The 19,889-nt window shown below is 38.0% G+C and overlaps 1 protein-coding gene across 3 annotated transcripts in view; it reads right to left on the bottom strand.

Moving 5' to 3' along the window:
- RSRC1 (arginine and serine rich coiled-coil 1) overlaps positions 1–19,889 on the bottom strand; it is a 344,747-nt gene that overhangs the window by 225,386 nt on the left and 99,472 nt on the right. For all 3 annotated transcript variants that reach the window (XM_031957568.1, XM_031957571.1, XM_031957570.1), the window contains exon 4: positions 15,132–15,305. In XM_031957568.1, coding sequence (XP_031813428.1) covers positions 15,132–15,305 — 174 coding nt within the window. The remainder of the gene's footprint in view (positions 1–15,131; positions 15,306–19,889) is intronic.

Raw genomic sequence — 19,889 nt, 5'->3', positions numbered from 1 at the left:
CTTAATAAACAAATCAGACAAGTTGGTAATATCTTTGTCAAACGGTTTGACATAGCTCTGAGAAATATGAGAGGCTGAAATGAGTCCATGGCTTTGTCAATCTGTGACAGAGGAACCAGATGCCATAGTAGAAGCCATAGTTTTGAAGGTCCCTAAAGCTACTGGGTATCCAACAATGAATGTATAAAATCCCTATCAATGGAGTCACTTGATTAGGCCAAGGTAAAAATATCGCTGGAAAGCCCTTGTTAAAAGGCAGGAGGGCACGACTTGGCCGTCACTTGGGGAAGCTGAGTTCTTGAAGGAATGAGACAGAGGACAAGAAAGTTTTCATACAGGGGAAGGAAAGAAGCTGCTCCTTAAGGTAGACAGGACAACGTGAGCCCAGACGGAGAAGCTGCAATCCTCACTAGCCACCCCTTTGTGCCAGACCTGCCGCCATGGCAGAACGCTCTGCTCCTCAGGCAGCGGCGTGCCGATCATTGTGCCAGCTCTCCCTGATGCACATGCACATGAAGTTTCCCCTATATCTCCAAGGTGTAAGTGCTCAGACCAATCGTGTACCAGGAGGACCGCTGGCAGCCCCACAGGATGCTGGAAGCCAGAGAAGATTCTGACGCAAGGCGGCCATCAGTGAGCCTGAGAAGCTCCAGCTCTGCCAGAGGCCCTGCCCTGATGAGACCGCAGTTCACTTGTCACAAAGGGCTTGGAGAGCAGAACCATCGCTGGGCCCCAGCCGGGTCATGGAACGGGGTCACACTCGCACTCAGGCCCATACCAGCAGCACCACGGGGGTTTTGTCTCCTACCCTGATGCTGCCGCTCAGAGGGCTTGTTTAGTTCAAGTATCTGGGAGGGAGAAGTATGTAAACTACTCAAGTCACCTAAATTTTAAAATGTGGAGCAAAGCACAAGATTTATTTAGTTGACTTTGACTATTGTTTTCATCCAAATTAATTCTATTAGTGAAAGACCTACACAAATAGGCCCTCTCAGGGACAATAAAAGACTAAGTATTAGCACATTTTAAAAGTTTTTCAAAAGGAAGTTTCTAAAATCAATAGAAAATTCTATGCTTTCCACACTACTGCCTGCCTCAAGAAGAGAGATGCTTTCTTGGGCTTAGAAGATTACCTCATTTGGGTTCAAAATGCACTCAATTATTTGTAAGTTGCTCTGGTCACTGAGAGAAATTCGGTACAGCAAGAACAAACAGACCATACTTTCTATGAGTCTAATCATGTTCAAACTGCCTTCCAAGCAATAATAATATCTTTCTGTTCTTGTTAGTAACAACTTTAAAAAAAAAAAAAAAAAAAAAAAAAAAGATTTCACCTTAATCCTCTTTTCAGACACCAAAAAAGAATAAAACATAATAAGTGTGTTGTGACATGCTAAATGCCAAGAATCACCACAGATGTGTTCAACTTAGAATGAACAATGACCAGGAAGCCAGTGACAGCAGGAAGTAGGGAGATGAAGAAAACTCCAAGCATCAGCAAGAGTCAGAAAGAAAGGCAACCAGATAGGGGAGGAAAGGCCATATTTGAAGAACTCACAGGAAGCTACAGGCCCTGGACCACAGAGCATAGGAAGGGAAATAAAATATCACAAGAGGGGAGGTTTGGCAGGTTGTGAAGATAATGGAAAAGAAGATTTTTATTGGCTTCTTGAGGAGACGTTGGGCAACTGTAGGAGCAGTGACGTAGCCAGACCTGCTCTTTAAAAGGACAATTTGATACCTGGAGAAGGCAGAGAGCCTAGAAACAGGCCACTGCAAGAGTGCCACTATGAGGTGAGGAGCATGGCGATCATGGCGACGTCAAAGCAAAGAAGGATGCACAAAGGTCGAAATGAATGAAGAGGACACCAAGCTGGAAGTCAGAAAGACCTGAGTTCAAGTTCAGCCTCAGACACTCACTAGCTGGGAGATGCCTGGTGAGCTACAGGGCCTGTGCCTCCATTTCCTGACCATTAAATGGATATGATTCTACTCCTGTATCTCCAGGCTGGTGTGCACCTCTAATGCAGGGTGCTGAGCCCAGCGCCCGGCCCAAGGAGAGCCAGAGAATGCCCCTTCCCGGCCTCCCCAGAGGTTGTGGATCACCTCCTCTTTCTGGTGACCTCCTGGCTCCCCTCCTGTCTGCTGCTCTTTCCCAGTCTCTATGGAGCTGCCATCCACAAGACAGTGGGAGGAAACACATACTAAGTGCAGGCGCAGCACGGAGCGCTGTCACAAACGGGATTTCCTTCGAGTTTCACAAAAGCTCTAGGAGACTGAATAAATTGTGGTATATGAACATTATGGAATATTATTGTTCGGTAAGAAATGACCAACAGGATGATTTCAGAGAGGCCTGGAGAGACTTACACGAACTGATGCTGAGGGAAACGAGCAGGGCCAGGAGATCATTATATACTTCAACAACAATACTATATGATGATCAATTCTGATGGACATGGCCCTCTTCAGCAATGAGATGAACCAAATAAGTTCCAATGAAGCAGGAATGAACTGAACCAGCTACACCCAGGGAAAGAACTCTGGGAGATGACTAAGAACCATTACATTGAATTCCCAATCCCTATATTTTTGTTCACCTGCATTTTTGATTTCCTTCACAGGCTAATTGTAAAATATTTCAGAGTCTGATTCTTTTTGTACCGCAAAATAACGGTTTGGTCACGTATACTTATTGTGTATCTAAATTATACTCTAATATATTTAACATCTACTGGTCATCCTGACATCTAGGGGAGGGGGTGGGAGGAAGGAGGGAAAAAATTGGAACAAAAGGGCTGGCAATTGTCAATGTTGTAAAATTACCCATACATATAACTTGTAAATAAAAAGCTATGAAATAAAAAAAAAAGAAAAAGAAAAAGAAAATTATGAACTTGGGGCATCCAGATGGTGCAGTAGATACAGTACCAGCCCTGAAATCAGGAGGATCTGAGTTCAAATCTGGTCTCAGACACTTAACACTTCCTAGCTGTGTAACCCTGGGCAAGTCACTTATCTCCAATTGCTTTAGTAGAAACAAAACAAAACAAAACTATGAACTCATTTGAAAACTTTCACTGATAAGAACTAATATTCAGCAACACTGATTTTTTTCAGAAGATCTCAGTATCCTTGATTAGAAGATTTAGGATGCTTTGTTATCACTCTGGCCTTCAATAAAAAAAAAAAAGAAAAGAAAAACTAATTGGACTTTTAATAGCCTGAGAAAAAATGCTACTGAAATGACAGTGGACGTGAAGGTCTCTCTGAGTAATTAACCTATTTCCTCTATAATTGTCATAAAATTCTTTAAATATCATTACTTCAAGGTACTCAATTTCATATTTATGCTAAAATTTTATTTTTCCAAATCTCTTTAAAAGTTTCATTTATACTGAAAGTTCTATTCTTTTATTCATAAATTGAAATGTTAAATGGAGAACAGTTAAAAAAAAAAAAGATGACAAGTCAAACTACAAAGATGCTGGGGTTTTTTGTAATGATATTTTAGCACAGAAAGACAGAGATCCAAGATTTTATTTCCAAGAAGCCTGTCTGTATTAGTTGTAAAAGTTGTAAAGGTCAAAATATCAAGTTCAGGTTCTTCTCAGTAATTCAGTGATCTATTGAACAGAAAATGCCATCTGCGTCCAGAAAAAGAAAGTGAATGTAAATCAACACAGTTGATTTGTTCATTTCTTTTTGTTTGTTTGTTTTAATCTCTCCCATGGTTTTTCTCTTTAGCTCTCATTTTTTTCTCTCCCAACATGGTTTTTAAATGATATTTAAATATGTGTATTAAAAATAAATAAATTTAAAAACAAACAAACAAAAAAAACAAAATATCAAGTTCAACAAAAATTATTATTATGTAGATTTTGGCAAGAAATTTCTAAATGATAAATTTTTATGATCTTTCTTTTTAACTCTTTAATAAAAGAAAATAATATATTTTTAAAAAAAAAGCTCTAGGAGAAAGGTACGATCACTCTCCCCATTTTACAGGGAAGGAAACTGAGGGAGACAAAGTGAAGTGACTTTTCCAGTTGCCCAGGGTCCCCCTATAAGTGTCTGAGGCCAGATCTGAACTCAGAAAGGCAAGTCTTGCTGACCCAGGCTCGGCCCTCTAGCCACCTGGTTGCCCTAATAGAGCTATCAGGAGAATATAAAAAGATTTCTTTGCCATACTGAGGGTCCTGTTGAGATTATGTCATAAATAAGTGTTTCCATTTTTTCCCAACTGTTTATAGCAATAAATGAATAGAAGTAAAGGCAGAAGGCCCTGGGAACACCAAGGCGGGGGCGGTGAAGCCGGGACAGGATGAGGAGGGGAGTGCTGCACCAAGGACTGGAGACAAGGCAGGTAGGAGGGCAGTTAATGCACCAGTGATGGCCTGGGAAGGAATCAAGGAGTGGAGGGACACTCAGGATGAAGAACAGAGCAAAACATAAACGTATTTTTAGCCCTCCAAGTGTCATTATAGTTGACAGCAGCCCTGGCCTTCGAGTTCCCTAACGTGGGGGATTCTAACTCTCCCTTACTCAGCCACAGCCCAGTTTCTGGCCAAGGTACAGATCTATCTCACCCACATCCCCATCCTTCCACCTGGCCTGCTGCAGTGGCCATTCCCTGGGCTCCTTGTCTGGGGGTAGGGCTCCTTGCCTCAGGGATCTTCCCACTGACCACACCACCTTCTCTTCAACAAACTCTGGTGTCCTCAATATCAAATATGAAGCCCTCTGTTTGGCTTTTAAAAGCCCTTCCCAGCCGGGCCCTTCCTGCAGTTTCAGGCTTCTGACACTTGACTCCCTGGACTCAGGGCCTCTGGCCCGGCCTCCACTTCTCAGCTTCCCTGGCCTCCTTAGGACTTTGCGATAAATCAGCCTCCAGAGGGAGGCCCTTACCACTCACCGTCCCTCCCCCAGCTAGTGCCTGGCATGTAGTTAAGTCCTTAGGAAACACTTTAGTTTACTGACTTGTTCCACGGTGTGGTCAACCTCACACAAAGACAACGTCCATATTTCTCTTCTTTTTTATATAATGCATATATTGGCAGAAATCTTAATGATGACTATCAGTGTATTTCAGAAAGACTTATTCATCTTGGCTTACTATCTTCTATCATGAATGTAAGTCTGGCTTATTTCAAACACACAACCCTTCTTATTGTGAATTTTTTTCCAACATGGTTTTATTTCATTTTTATCTTCCATAAATGGATAAAACTCCAGTCTCTATGCTTCTGATAAAAATACAATCTGTTTCCTGTCCATTACAGATTGGCCTATCATCTGGTGTTAAAGAGTAGCCATTTCAAAGCCTCCTCTAGGAATTTTTTAAAAAGATATAGTAGCACTCAAAATATTTCTCTAACTCTATATATTGCATCATTGATCACCACATGTGTAAGGGAATTTAGAAGGGGCTTTGGGTTTACATATATAAAAAGATTCAAACTCTAAGATTCATCCCCATCTTCCTGTTGTTATATACAAGAACAAAACACAAAAACTATCTTCTTAACATAGAATGAAAAAGATTAACCCCAATGACACCGTCTGGAATTTTTATTTCATGATATACTCTCAATACATTGAAATCTAAGATGAGCCAACAGCTCTTACATGAACGGAATGCATTATGACTTATTCTCCTTTTGTGGAAAAGTGTATCCTTTACCATACCTAGTGCTGTTCAAAAACACATATGCTATTCTTGATGTCTAGAATTATAAGAACATTTAAATCAGTTGCTAATAAACTGTCCTACAATATCAAGTCAGGACAGAAAAAAATACATATACATACATACATACATACATACATACATACATATATATATATATATATACACATCATCATATGAATGTCAAGGTATTCCACATTCTCCTGCCATTTAATCTGAGTAGGTTAAACTTCGAGTCTCTGGTTTGCTGACCAAGATTTACCTGACACGTCAATCAACACTTTATGATCTATTCCAATCTGTCCTATTTTGAGAATGTTACTCCATGATCACTGGCCTGGGGAGGAAGTCTGTGAGAAGAGGATAAGCTAGTTTTCTTCAATATCAAGCAGACTGCTTTGGTTTGATTTAGTATCATTCATATTTCAGGTACTCAAGGTGCTTTGCAATGAGGTATAAAGTAGCTATATAATCATAGATTATAAGTAATTGCTTAGCTTTTTCGGGGTACTGCTTACTTATTATGTGGGGAGAAAAAAGACTAAGGTTATTCCATTAAACCTTGACAATAGCACAGAACAGTTACCTTCCAGAAACATGAACAATTGGCTATCGCCATGGACTTTAGCTTAATGTCTCAAAAGAAGGGAAGCTATAAATCTAATGTGCTTTCTAACGCAAAATTTTGTCCTGAATCAATACAAAATCAGTAATAACAAGAACTTAGACTGAAGAAAGGAATTTTGATAAAAAATTTAATTTAACCTTTCATTTGAATCTGTATTTTCAGGCAAATGATGCTAAATGCTATCAAATACATCAAAGATGAAACCATATTGAAAACACTGGCAACATTTTGTAGACTGGTAAAAAATTTAAAGTGGAGAGTTTTATTTTAAAGCCAGGCCATCGAAAGGGAAGAATAATAACTATTGCTCATGAAGAGGAACAAATGCTAATTTTTTTCCTTGATAAGTACAATACTTCATCATTTAGTAATAATATGAGGAATTCTTAGTTAGATGACCAATAATATGGCAAGGTAGGCCCCGACAAGGCTAAATCTTTATGAATCCCAGAGATTCACTCATCACCTCTCACCTCTCACCCTCTCTGGTCCAGCAGAGGTGCACAAATGGAGTGCACCTGAGCTTATGTCTGGGATCCATAATGGGATTCCCATATATGCTTCAGATATTGTTCCAACACACCTCATCTTTTATCAATCCCTACCCCACAAGAAATAGAAGAGACTGATTCAGACCAGCTAAAGAAAGAAAAGGAGAAAACCAGAAGGAACTGAAGCAGAGTGATGCACAAGCAGTTGTAATGGGCCTGAAAAAAAGGACATGGAAACACAGTTCACCCTAATTCTGTCCTTTCAGAAATTATTTAGGTTAGAATCCTAAGTGGGTAAAAATAAATTATCCAATGTGAGAGAAGATGCAAGCAGCTTTGCAACTAACCCTTAATGCTGGGGGTATCAGGAAAAATAAAAGAAGGATAAAGTAAGAAACTAGAAGTAAAAGGGGAAAAGTCTGAACACTGCAGATTTCAAAAGGAAGAAAACTCGATAAAACCCAAAGCAGAAACAGATAAATTAATAAAGAGGATCCTAAAACTAGATGAGAAAATGAACACAAAATTCTCAGAAAGAAAACAAACATCTCTTAAAATATTACAAGATAAAAGGAAAGTGAAACAAGATTTGCTGAAGCAAAGAATTCTACAGAATTATAAAAGAACACAAAAAACCAAAATATTATAAAATGGGTTAAAAGATAAATGAAATTCATATAAGAAATTAGGAGTGAATGTCAAAAATTATAACTCTCAAGGAAAAAATGTTAAAAACTCAAAAAAGGAAAAAGAGTTTTAGAATACAGAACTAAAATGGAAGAAAATCTGTTACAAGAATATCAAAAGATAGCAACATTGAAAGAATATATGATTCCTACATAAGCCAGCCACTGACCTAGAAGAGAAGGTAAGCAAATCCATTTTAAGAAACAGTTCTCCAATGAAAAACAGTTCAAGTTCTTCCTCATACTTCCTGTACCATAATGCAGTAAAAGTGCCAACAACTTTTAAATATAGAAAGCGAAGCACCAATCACAGATCCCCCACCAGCAATTCCAATGACACACAACAAGGTTAGCAAGCAGCCAAGAGGAGGTCATAGACACAAGTAAAGAAACCCACCCGCTCCCCAGACACCCCAGGCACCAGAGGGTGCCCCGGGACCACACTTCACAGCCCATGTGTCACCCTGAGGCCCACCAGACTAGACCTGCAGAGACTAGTCTTCGCTTCCCGAAGAAGCTGATCCACTGTGACCGCACTGTACTTGACTGGTGAAGGAGCACAAACTCCTGCCATGGAGCCATCCCTCGGTCCCGCTAGGGACGTAATCTAGGCTTTCTCCCAGGAAACCTGGGCCTGCCCAGGCATTCTGCCACCTGTTCTGCCACCAGACGTCTACTTTGCCCCTCTGCCCATCTTTCCACTTTTTTGCTGCAGGAACGATAGGCAAATAAATACTACCGCTGCCGTTGGAAAGGGCATGACAACTGGCTGTCATGTGGCCTGCCTTAAAACCATTAGGCCCAATTCTCCCTTCCCTGGTCCCCGCTTCCCTTTCTGTGTTGTCTTATTCTAGGAGAACAGAAGCTCCTTGAAGTTAGAGACTCTTCTTCACTTTGTACTCACACTCTCAGTGTCTAGACCAGAGCTTGGTGCACTCACGCAGACATGGAAGGAAAAAGAGTAACAAATATCGCACAATTACATCAGCAGACCAAGCACACAGACCATACGCAGGGCTCTATATCACATGGTGGGGTTACAGAGAAAGCATGGGAGTAGGCCCTACAGTGTGCTAGGTATCAATTCTTCACCCATCACTCTTATAAGCCCCGGGACAACTTCTGTCTTAGATTGGCCAGATAATCCTAGAACTTCTGCAGTGAATAACGGCTATCAGCATTCTTGGGGATCCTCAGCCTCCCTGGTCAGTAGTCCCATATTCCAAAATCTAAGAGAATGCCAACAGTTAGTTTTTCTTCCTCCAAATTAGGGTCTGGATATTCCCCATCTGGGACCTTTCTTAGAAGCAAGAACTCAAACTGCAATAGACAAACAGGCCTTGTCCCTAAGCAGGAAGCATTCTGAATAAAAAAGTAGCACTTTTACTTGGTGACATATTCTTCCATCTTAACAGTACATCAGAATTCTAAGAGGTATTCATACTTGGTAGTACAATAAATGATTAACTAGAATAACAGAAAAAAATTACCAAGATTATAATATTACATTTGTGTATATTTTCTTGTGACAGAAACAAGATGGTTTTTGGATGAGTAATTATATTAATTTAATTCAGAATCACAGAATCTCCTGGGGATCTGTTTGAGGGGAACTCCCAGGTGATCCAAACTATATGGGAGCAATAATATCCTCAATATGCCAAAGCCTTTCCAAGAAGACTTCCAGAGAGGTGGATATATTCCTTTGGCGGTAGCCCATTCTATTTTTGATTAAAAAGTTTTTCTTTATATCAAGGCAAAGTAGATAGAGTGTTGAACCTGGAGTAAGGAAGACCAGAGTTCAAATCCAACCTCAGATACTTAATAGCTTGAGTGGCTCCTGGGCAAATCACAACAACAACAAAAACTTTCTATCAAACCTAAATTGGTATCTTAGCCAGGGCCCTTTCTTGTTCCTAGTTCTGTCCTCTGGAACCAAGCAGAAAAAAATCAAATCTCTTTTACCCATGACAGCTGTTCAGATACTGGATGCCAGCTCTCCTATCCCCCAAATCCTCTTCTTTTTTCTAGGCTAAACATACATGAGTCTTCAAGTATTTTCATATAGCATTGTCTTGAGATCCCTTCAATGGACCTGGTCTTTTTCCAGCCACTGTCCCAATTCTCCGATATGCTTCCTAACAGAGTCTTTAGAACCGAAGCAGGCTGACCAGGTTGAAGAGTTAAAATAATTTCCCTAGGCTGGGATGCCGGAACCACTCTGGGATTTTTAGGCATAATGTGACACTGTGGACTCACAGGGAATTGACGGTCCCCTAAAAGGTGAGGGCTTGGTCAGATAAACTGTTCTCTAGTGACATCCCTTCCATCTTGTACTCCTGAGAATCTAAGTCTAAAACTTTACGCTTACTTTTATTAAACTTTATCTGATTAGATTTACATCAATATTCGGACTTGAGATCTTTCTGATTCCTGAAATTCAACATGTTTGTTGTATCTTTCAAGTTCTGTGACATCTGCAGATTTGATAAGTGTGCCATCTATGCCATTAGTCAAGTCAGAAATAAAATGTTAATAGCTCAGGGCAAAGCACAAAACACTGGGCCATTCCATGTAAGATCGCTTTGCAAAGTGTCATTAATGAATAATTGCAAGGTCTGAGTTAACAGTTCTAGCCCTTCTTTCATCCATTTTCCCCCAACAGAACTTAGAAACCAAATAAAGCAGAAAACCCCACGTAAGCAAGCTGAACATAATTTTAAATCTAAAAAATACATTAAGTACATACGAGTACATTCTATTTATCTGTCCTAATAAAATAAATATTAACTTCTTTCGCTTGCAAAATGACTACTTGTGTTAAAGGTATACTAGCTTGCAATCAAACATTTACCCTTCGCCACTGGTGAAAGGCAACAAGATCTCTTTACAACATCTCGTCTTTTTCAATAAATTTTGCATGAAAACATGTTATCCAAGCACAAAGTTGCCTGCTGTCACACTGGAAGTGTGATAAATGTTTAATGAAAACAACACCACACAGCTTGGTGTCAGACAACAGCTATCACACAGACCTGCTTTGATCTAAACAGACACTTAAAAGGAGTTCTGAGCTTGCTTTGCACCACAGAACTCTATAACCTATATGCAAATAAGAGCAAATTAGCATAAATGACTTCCTGCTGCATAAAGAAGAGGTAAAGAAAAATATGACAGGCTCCATGAGTATGTAGCTGCTGTCAAAACTTGAAGTCCAACATCCCCAAATTACTTTCAACATCTTCTGCCAAGTTTTAGTTAAGAACGCTCTTACCAACAGGAATTTATTGTATAAAAACGAACAAGAGAAACAGCTGGAATGCTGCCAAGTGAAACAGAAATGTGGTAACTCCAGGAACTGCATCGGGGCCAAAACGAAAACTCTCCACCAACATATTCTGAAAGAAACCCTGTTGAAGCCTGACTTTCAGAAAAGCATTCAGAATGTTTTCCGTCAAATGAAAAAGCTTACAGAACTATGGGGTGTGTGCAAGAAATCACTGTCATAAAATTATAATTCCCAGTGATGTAGATGCTCGTTTTTAAATGGAAAGCTTATAAAACATATCACCAAGAGGCCGCAGGGCCTGGTCTCACGTCAGACTCTCCTCTAGAGATAGGTGGAAAGATTATAAAAAAATCCAAGAAACCCATGGGAGCCAGCGCTTAATCTATCTGCAAGAGTCTTTTCAATCTACGAGAAAGTTCTTAACTTGTGGTTGCATGTTTTCAAAGACAAAATCTTTACTACGCACTAAAAGTTTAAGATTTTAAGAAGGGAGGAGAGAGGGGAAAAAAGTAAGACCGCAAGGCTGGAGAAGACAATTCTGAGCATCTTGGTAGATAGGTTTCTGACCTAGCAGCCATCATTTGAAAGAGAATTTTAAAAAATAATAATAATTGGGGGCAGCTAGGTGGTGCAGTGGATAGAGCACCAACCCTGAAATTAGGAGGACCTGAGTTCTAATCTGCTTCAAACACTTAAGACTTCCCAGCTGTGTGATCCTGGGCAAGTCATTTAACCGAACCACCTCAGCAAAACAAACAAATAAATAAATAATCAAGGGAAAAACTTATCTTGACAATAAGAATAAAAAGAGAAGCCTAAAGTCACAACAAAACAAATAGAATTCATTTTAGTAATGAAAAATGAGTAAGGAAAATTTTTCTATTTTGTGACTTGTGATTTAAATCACAACTGGTTATAATCTGATTTAAATCAAATCTACCCGACTCTACTCTTACAGGTGGAATTACTAAAACACTATTGATTAGAGAAATACACATTAAAACCACTCTTAGGTACTATCTTAAAACTGTCAAGTTGGTTAATATGACAAAACAAGGGAAATGTATATTAATGGATGCAGAGTGAAGTGAACAGAAAGAACCAGGAGAATATTATATACAGTAATATTTTTTAGTAAAGAACTGTGACTGACTCAGCCACTCTCAGCAATACAATGATCCAAAACAACTCCAAAGGACTAGTGGTGAAGCATTCTATCTGCCTCCAGAGAAAGAACTAATATTGTTTGAGTATGATAAAACATGCTATTTCTTTCTTTTATTTTTTTCTTTTGAGTCTTCTTGTAAAAAACACCTAATATGGAAATGTTTTATATAACTGTACCTATATAACCTATATCTGATTGCTTACCATCTCAGAGAGAGGAATAAGGAGGGAAGTTAGGAAGAATAGAATTTGGAACTCAGAATATTAAATAAAAATGGCAAGAAATAGGTTTTTAAAAAGTCCAGAAGCAAGTAAAAAGGCAACATTACAACTTTACGCTAAAATATGAAACATCACTAATATACTGACATATGCATCACCAAACTAATCTTTCATTAAAGTCCATAAAACACGGTTTACAATTGTCAGCAGTACCTTATGTCATATGATCAAAATATTGCTCTAAGAAAGTCACAAAAATCAGTCTTTTACAGATTACCCAGATAATACACATTATCCACCAACATCTAAAGTTTCAAATGAGACTCTCTGTGACAATTTTAATAAATCAGTTCAACATAATTCTGAATAAAGCCATAGTTTTTAGATAAAAATAAATATCTAGGGATATCATAGTAAAATATATATGTATACATCTATCTAGATCTATCTCTTTAGGCTGTATTGAGAAACTGCATATGTGTTTTTGAAAAATATATGTGTATTGATAAATGTTTTACTGTCAAAATAAATGTATTCAACCAGAAAATGAACCAGGTTTGTTCTAGAAGGAATATTTTTATACAAAACAAAACAAAAACCAAGTAAACTGTTATTTGTGTGAAAATTAATACAATAGGAAAAATCTGTGATAAAGTTTTATAGAAATGGTACCTTCCTGAAAAGCTATATGTCAAAAATCTTGACCTGACGGCATCAACAGCAAAACTGATCATCCAATCAATCTAATGCAAAGAGGGAAAATCATTCTTCTTTCCTTTAGATTTTCTTGGGGGAAAGAAAATTCAACATTTTCCTTGATATTTTTCCAGTTATCTATCACTTCTCAAAATAAACTAGCAGTCAATTACTCAACTACATCAGTAAGGTATCAGGAATTATGTATCACATTTGTGATTACAAATTTCTAATTTGTTGAATCGTTAATTTTTAAAAATGCATATTCATTAATATTCTCCTCTTCTTTTGTTAATATATGATTGCAAAGATATGGTTTTTCTCCTGAGGACTGCAAGAATTTTGATAAGGCATTTCATTATTCTAATAACTTTCTTCCACATTGTTGTTTCTATGATTTGTTCTCTGGCCCATTGATTATTTAAAATTTCATTATTAAGTCTTCATTTTGGTTTGAATCTTTTGTTAGTATCTATAAAGGAAATGTACCTACTCGTACCCTTACCCTGGAGAATGGCCTCCTGCTGCTTACACTGGGCAGCCTGGCTGGACATACCTATAGATATATCTATCTATCTATCTATCTATCTATCGATATAGCTGTGGCTGTCTTGGACTTTTCCTCTGAGCCTGGACAATGGCAATAAAACTGAATGCCCTATCAAAGGTCAGCAGGAGCAGAACGAAGGAGTACTGTGGATTTGGGTCAAAATGGAAGGAGTCATGACTAGGAAAGGGATTATTAGGTGGCCTTTATTTACCACAGAAATCTTCCTAAATAGATTGGCCAAAGCACAACAGATCAGTTTGGAGCTAAACCTCCCTGGATATAAAGTCATTGCATTAGTACTACAAACATCTTAGCCTGAATGCCACACTCATTTTAAAGATGAGGAAACTGAAGCTCCAAAAGCTTAAGTAATTTGATCATGGCCACATAAAGGTGGGATGGATTTAAAACCGATTCTTCCTGACTGGAATGCTAGCATTCCAATTAATCAGGCACATTTACTAATTTTTATACAGTCTCTCTTGTCACCCTATCTTCTTCTTATTTCAACTCTGCTTGCTTATGGATAAAATAACAAATTTTAATTGAATTTGAAATTTCTAAGAAACTGAAGTAACTTATTTTCATTCAGAAAAATTAGCAGCAACTAATTTACCCAAGACTAAAATCTTTCCATCCACAAGTTTAATGTTTATTATAGAAACATGTGCAGATATGAAAAGGTTCATAAGAGTCCTCTTGAAGAAGAAGGGAATTTACAAAAAAAAGTATGCAACCATTTAAGTTAAAAGTTAAGATGTAAAAAAAATGTTAAGGGAATTATGTTCAATGCACTAATTCTTCAATTTAACAATGAAGACTGAGACAATAAAAATATTTCAAATTGAAACAAATAAGTATATTCACATGGGGGTAAGGAAACAGAAGATGACAGAAGGAGGTCACAGCCATAACACCGTTCATAAACGATGGAAAGATTCATTATTAAATTATTCAGTATAAAATGAGATCAATGAACTAAAATTCATGTTTTAAGGTGGAAACTTACTTTTGACTTAAAGAGGCTTTTTTAAGTCTTCTATAATTTTAAGTAGATGATAAGAAATAGCTTTCAACTTATAGTTACTCAGAACTTGGAACAATTGCTATGGCAAACTTGTGTATAGTGAAGACAAGATTTTTCTAAATAAAAGTCTGTTAAAAAGTTCCCTCTCTGTCATCTTTATGCTATTCTTGTAACTATTTTCCAACAAGGACAGCAATTGGGAGTGATGATTTCACTTTTCAGGGAACTCCTAAGGAAGGAAATTCTCTCTAGCAATTCAGGTTATCACCTCCTCTACAACATAAAAGCCCTTCCAAGGACACAGAGCCCTTCTGTGTCAGAGGGAGGACATGAAGCCAGAAAGCTATCCGCCATGCTGCCTCTCCTTCCATAAAAAGGTAAATTTAAGTAAATTAAAAGTTGTTTATACTGCCAAATATAAACAAGTATATGACATCTTTTCCAAGGATATGCAAGAATTTCTCATGTTTCTAGTACTGACCATGGCCACAGTTTTTATTGTAAACTAAGGCAAAATTTTGAACACGTGGTGAGGTTACTTTATGAAAAAGTCTTTACAAAGCTTGTGCAAAGGTAAACCTACCAGGAGTGGCCACGGGTCACTCTGCTTATTTGTTGTCACAAACTCGCCAAAACCTAAGGCAGGAAAAGGGACTCCTCCTGGGAAGGCTGCCACAATTACTCACCCACGCTTGGCGCTGTGCAATTCCTTCTCCTTCCCCCTCTCTCGTTCCTTCTCTCTCTTCTCTTTCTCTCGCCCTTTACGACGCTCTCGTTCTCGAGATCGGCTACGAGTTCGTCGATGGCTAGATCTTTCACTACTTCGACTATGGGACCGTGGACGAGGTCTTGATCTTGACCTATAGAAAACATATAACATAAAACAAATCAGTTTGTTTTAACAACAAAAAAGGTTCCTTAATTTTTAATTACATTTTATCAGAAATTAAGGAACTCCACTGGTGTTAATGAAGTAGGGTAATTTATGAATGAACTGCATTTCTAGTGACATAAGTTCTAAACAGGGCACCAAAGGCTAGATTTCCTTAAAGGACATCCTCCTTTTTTTGCTACTTTCACCATTTGTCATCCTCCTCTCCTCCCTTGCTTTGGCTAGTTACTGCCCAGAACCAGGACTACTGCTCCTAATTAATCTGCATTGACCTCTGGCAGGTCCAGAGCAAAGGCTGTTGTAATGGAATCAGCAATGGCGGGATTCATGATGGGGAGCCAGGAGGAAGGGATAGGTCAGTGCTGAGACCCTCCAACTTCGTCTCCATTGCTGGCTCCTCTAGCTCCAGCACCAGTCGCCTTTGAAGGTTCCTGTACCATTTCCCTTCCATATCTTGTCCCTTTCCCCAGACTGGTTCCCTCGGGTTCTGGGACAACTTATCCAGCCCAGTCCAAATCTAGTTTTCTCCTAAAACACTCATGAGTATATTATTTCAATCTTCTTTGAACAAGGACCTACCATTAACATCTGAAGATGTCTGAAGAGGGTATAAGGGGTGGGGAGGGAAAGAGAGGAGAAAGGGCAAGGAGAAGGAAAAGGGTAAGGAGGAAAGGGTGAGGAAAAAGGAATAATAATGAGAATTTAACTGTTCTTAACAATATGAGGTATTGGCAATGGACAGAGAAGCAGGCGCATCACTCCACTGGACCTTGCATTTAAATTAAAGAAGAAAATCAAGGGTAACCAAGAACCTGCCAAACCAAGCGTCCCTCAGTGCTGGCACTAACAGGACACGGCCCTGCTGCCACTTCTCCTCCTGAAAGCTCCCCCATGCCTGGACACTGGCCCTGCCCCGCTGGGTAAATACTCTGGCTCTTAAGCCTAGATTTGGACTTTCCACTAACAGCATCCATGTCCCCCTATTGTCTTTGTAGAGTTATCTTTTAGTTCTGGACTCCATTGGAGAGCCTCTGATGTGCACGACCTCTCGGTCTGAGCTGCCCCGCTTTGGCCAGTTCTTGGCCACTGCCTGAGGACTCACTGCAATATCTAGATGCCTGGTTCTGCAGTGATGGCGACAGCTCCATCTCTAGGACAATCCAAAGCATTTGTCCTTCCCAAGAACATTAGATTGGGTTTTGGGAAGTACAGGAGAGAAAGAAGAGGGTCTTATATAACAGGTGATGCCATTTCAGATAGTATAAAGGGCTGCAACTCTTAAAAGGTGTGCGTGAATCAGACAAGCGAGCACTTAAGGCTAATTACCTATTGGACAATGATTCTATTAGCATATGTTTGGAAAAATGGCCCTTCTCACTGTTCAGTGCTGGCTTGATGTTTGGTGTATACAGATAATTGTAGGTAAGGATTAAGGGATGGGGTAAGAGGCCAGAGAACTTCACTTTGTGGCAGGACCAGGAGAAGGGAGGTCGGTCGCGAACTTGTGGCAGTTTGTCTCCTTCACTTCTTCCCCTGAAGACCAAGGACTTTTACTTATCCTGACTCCAGCTGTTCCTGAGGCCTCCAGGGAGCTAGCCCAGACTTTAGAAGATAGTCTACCAAATTCTCTCAGGATGCGACATTTAGCTAAAAAGATTAGGATGAACTCAAAGTTTATTTAATTTTACAAAATCTCATCTTAAAAAGATTTTGAGAAATTATTTAACTACAAATAGTGCCATTAATTTAATTATTACATCATCAACAGTGACCACTATTGCATCATTTTATCTTATAATTGGTATTTTTGTCTCATGACCTTTACTTTATTAATTTTTCATCACAAACTTTTCACTATGTGTGGACTCACAGAGGAGTTTTTAATAGGAACTAAATTAACCAGAAAGCTTGAGGGATAGATTTGTTCAGCATTTTAGTCTTGTAAATAATTGAGTTAACCTATCTATATAGTCTTGCATTAGAAAACAATATAGAGCATGTTATAAGCTTGAATAATTCAGAATCTTTTAGTACTTCATTATCATCCTTCAGAATAACAGAATAACTGAATACTGGCAATCAAGTATAAAAAGATTGTGTTGTAATGATGCTAGAGAATACCTTAACAATTGCTTTTTTTAATCAATCCCTGATTTAAACTTTAGGAACATAGTAATTTTATCTTACAGTGTTCATGATGAACAAGTAGGCCACTATGAAAATAATTATAGCTTATATATTGACATCAGTCATAGAGGATGGAGAAATAGAAAAGTTTTATGAAGAAGTTGATAAAATTGTACAAATTATGGCAGATATGTCTTGATTTTAGTTGATTTCAAAAACAAAAAAAGTATGGGTAGTTAAAATTGTGGGAAAATATGATTGTAGCTACCAAAATAAAAGACAACAAAAGTCTGTCAAATATTTAGAAGCCTAGTGAATTTATATAATTAATATTTACTCTAACTTATGATGGAGAGAGACATCTGCATCCAGAAAGAGGACTATGGGGACTAAATGTGGTTCACAACATAATATTTTTAACTTAATTTTTATTGTTGTTTGCTTGCTTATTTTTTCTTTCTCATTTTTTCTCCTTTTGATCTGATTTTTCTTATGCAGCATGAGAAATGTGGAAATATGTTTAGATGAATTGCAGATGCTTAACCTATATGGGATTACCTGTTGTCTAGGGGAAGTGGCAGGGAGGGAGAGGGAGAAAAATTTAGAACACAAGGTTTTGCAAGGGTGAATGTTGAAGGTATCTTTGCATGTAATTTTTAAAAATAAAAAGTTATTATAAAAAAGGAAAATAACTCGATAGTTATCAACCATTTATTTTACTTAATTCAATGCTGTTTATTGTTTTTAAATAGCCAAGTTCAGTTATCATTTTCAATCAGTTTATAAATTTCTCTATTTCTAAATGGGAGATTTTAAAAACAGTTGAGGGGGGATGTTACTCAGAATTTGTTAACTAATTAGACACTTTCTCTGGTCAATAATAAGTTTTCTTGAAGTAAAATAAGTATGTATGTATGTATATGTGTGTGTGTGTGTGTGTGTGTGTATTATATACACACATATATATTTACTTTAAAAAATTACTACAGAAGTTGTAATAACATCCTGATTAAAAAGGCTCTGAAAAAACTGAAATGGATAAGATATATTTATTCAATTAACACACATAAAAAGAGGCTAAACTAAAGCAAAATGGTTACTACTATAAAGAAATCAAAAATTAGAATAGTGGAAAGATAGAGAAAAAGACCATGGAAGTAGGATAGCACCCCTGGGACCCAATACTAGAGACTGTTTCATATGCTTCTTCCTTTTAAAAACTCTTTCTTTTTTAAAATACTGGATCTACGGTGAGTTGGAGAAAGATTCCTAATAGTACAGTAGTATTGGACTGCGCTTCCTAGGAATTTCCTCCTCCCCTGTCTAGTTCCATCTCGCATCTCCTTGATTTTGTAGAGGCTATCTTCCATGCTGGAATGCTCTCCCAGCTCACTTCTACTTCCTAGAATACCTTTAAATTAAATCCCTTTAAACCCTAGTTCATATGACCCTACCTGCATGAGGTCTTTCTTGATTCTCCCCAAACCACTCCCCATTGTTAAGACTTTCTCTCCCACAAATTAACTTGTGTTTATTTTGCATATGCTTGTATGTGCATGTGTTGCCTTATCCAACTGAATGTAGGTTCATTGTATATAATTTTGTCTTTGAATCCCTAGCACCAAGCACAGGCTTTGGTATACAGTAAGTGGGTAAATGTTTTTAGATTGATATGTCACTAGGGATCCTGCAAAACCATACTGGGAAGACAATCTTGTTTGAGATATAACTAATATGATAATAACAGCTACCACTCATGTAATGTCTATTATGTGTCAGGCACTGATAAATCACAAATAGTCTCTCATTTGATCCTTATAACAACCCTGGGAGGTGAGTGCTGTTATTATCCCCATTTTAGAGCTGACAAAAATGAGGCAGAGAAAGGTTAAATGGCTGGCTCAAGGTCATAGAGCTAGTAAGTATTTAAGATTGAATTTATACTCAGGTGTTCTTTCATCCTGGACTAGTTTTCAATCCATTGAGCCACCCACCTCGCTACATCACCTTACAAAACACAGATATTAATGGAAATTATGGTGTAAATTATGGCTAAACTAAAGGATCTGTAAATGAAAGCGGTCAACCACAAATGTTCTTAAAGTAAAACAAATCTAGCTGATTCTAATTCTCTATTTTTCACCAGCAATGACAAAAGTAGAATGTTACATTTGGATTCCATTACCTCCTTCTTCAGGAAATAATGCAAAGTGCCAATAGTTCTTTAAAAGACACAATCAGCAAGAGTTATGGAATCTAACAAATAATATACCCAAGGAATTGATGCTGGAATGATGGGCTTCAAAAAGTACGATGGAATCAATTCTCAGGGATTTTCTCAAAAGAAAAAGTTTCCAAGGAAGAAAAACAATCATGACTGTTATTTTGAATTTAAAAAAAAATAACTAAGAAAAATTAACTAAGT

Source organism: Sarcophilus harrisii, chromosome 3 (assembly GCF_902635505.1).
Source record: "Sarcophilus harrisii chromosome 3, mSarHar1.11, whole genome shotgun sequence".
Classification (NCBI taxonomy): domain Eukaryota; kingdom Metazoa; phylum Chordata; class Mammalia; order Dasyuromorphia; family Dasyuridae; genus Sarcophilus; species Sarcophilus harrisii.
Note: the sequence above shows the minus strand (reverse complement) of the source record. Positions and strands in the feature narration are given on the sequence as shown.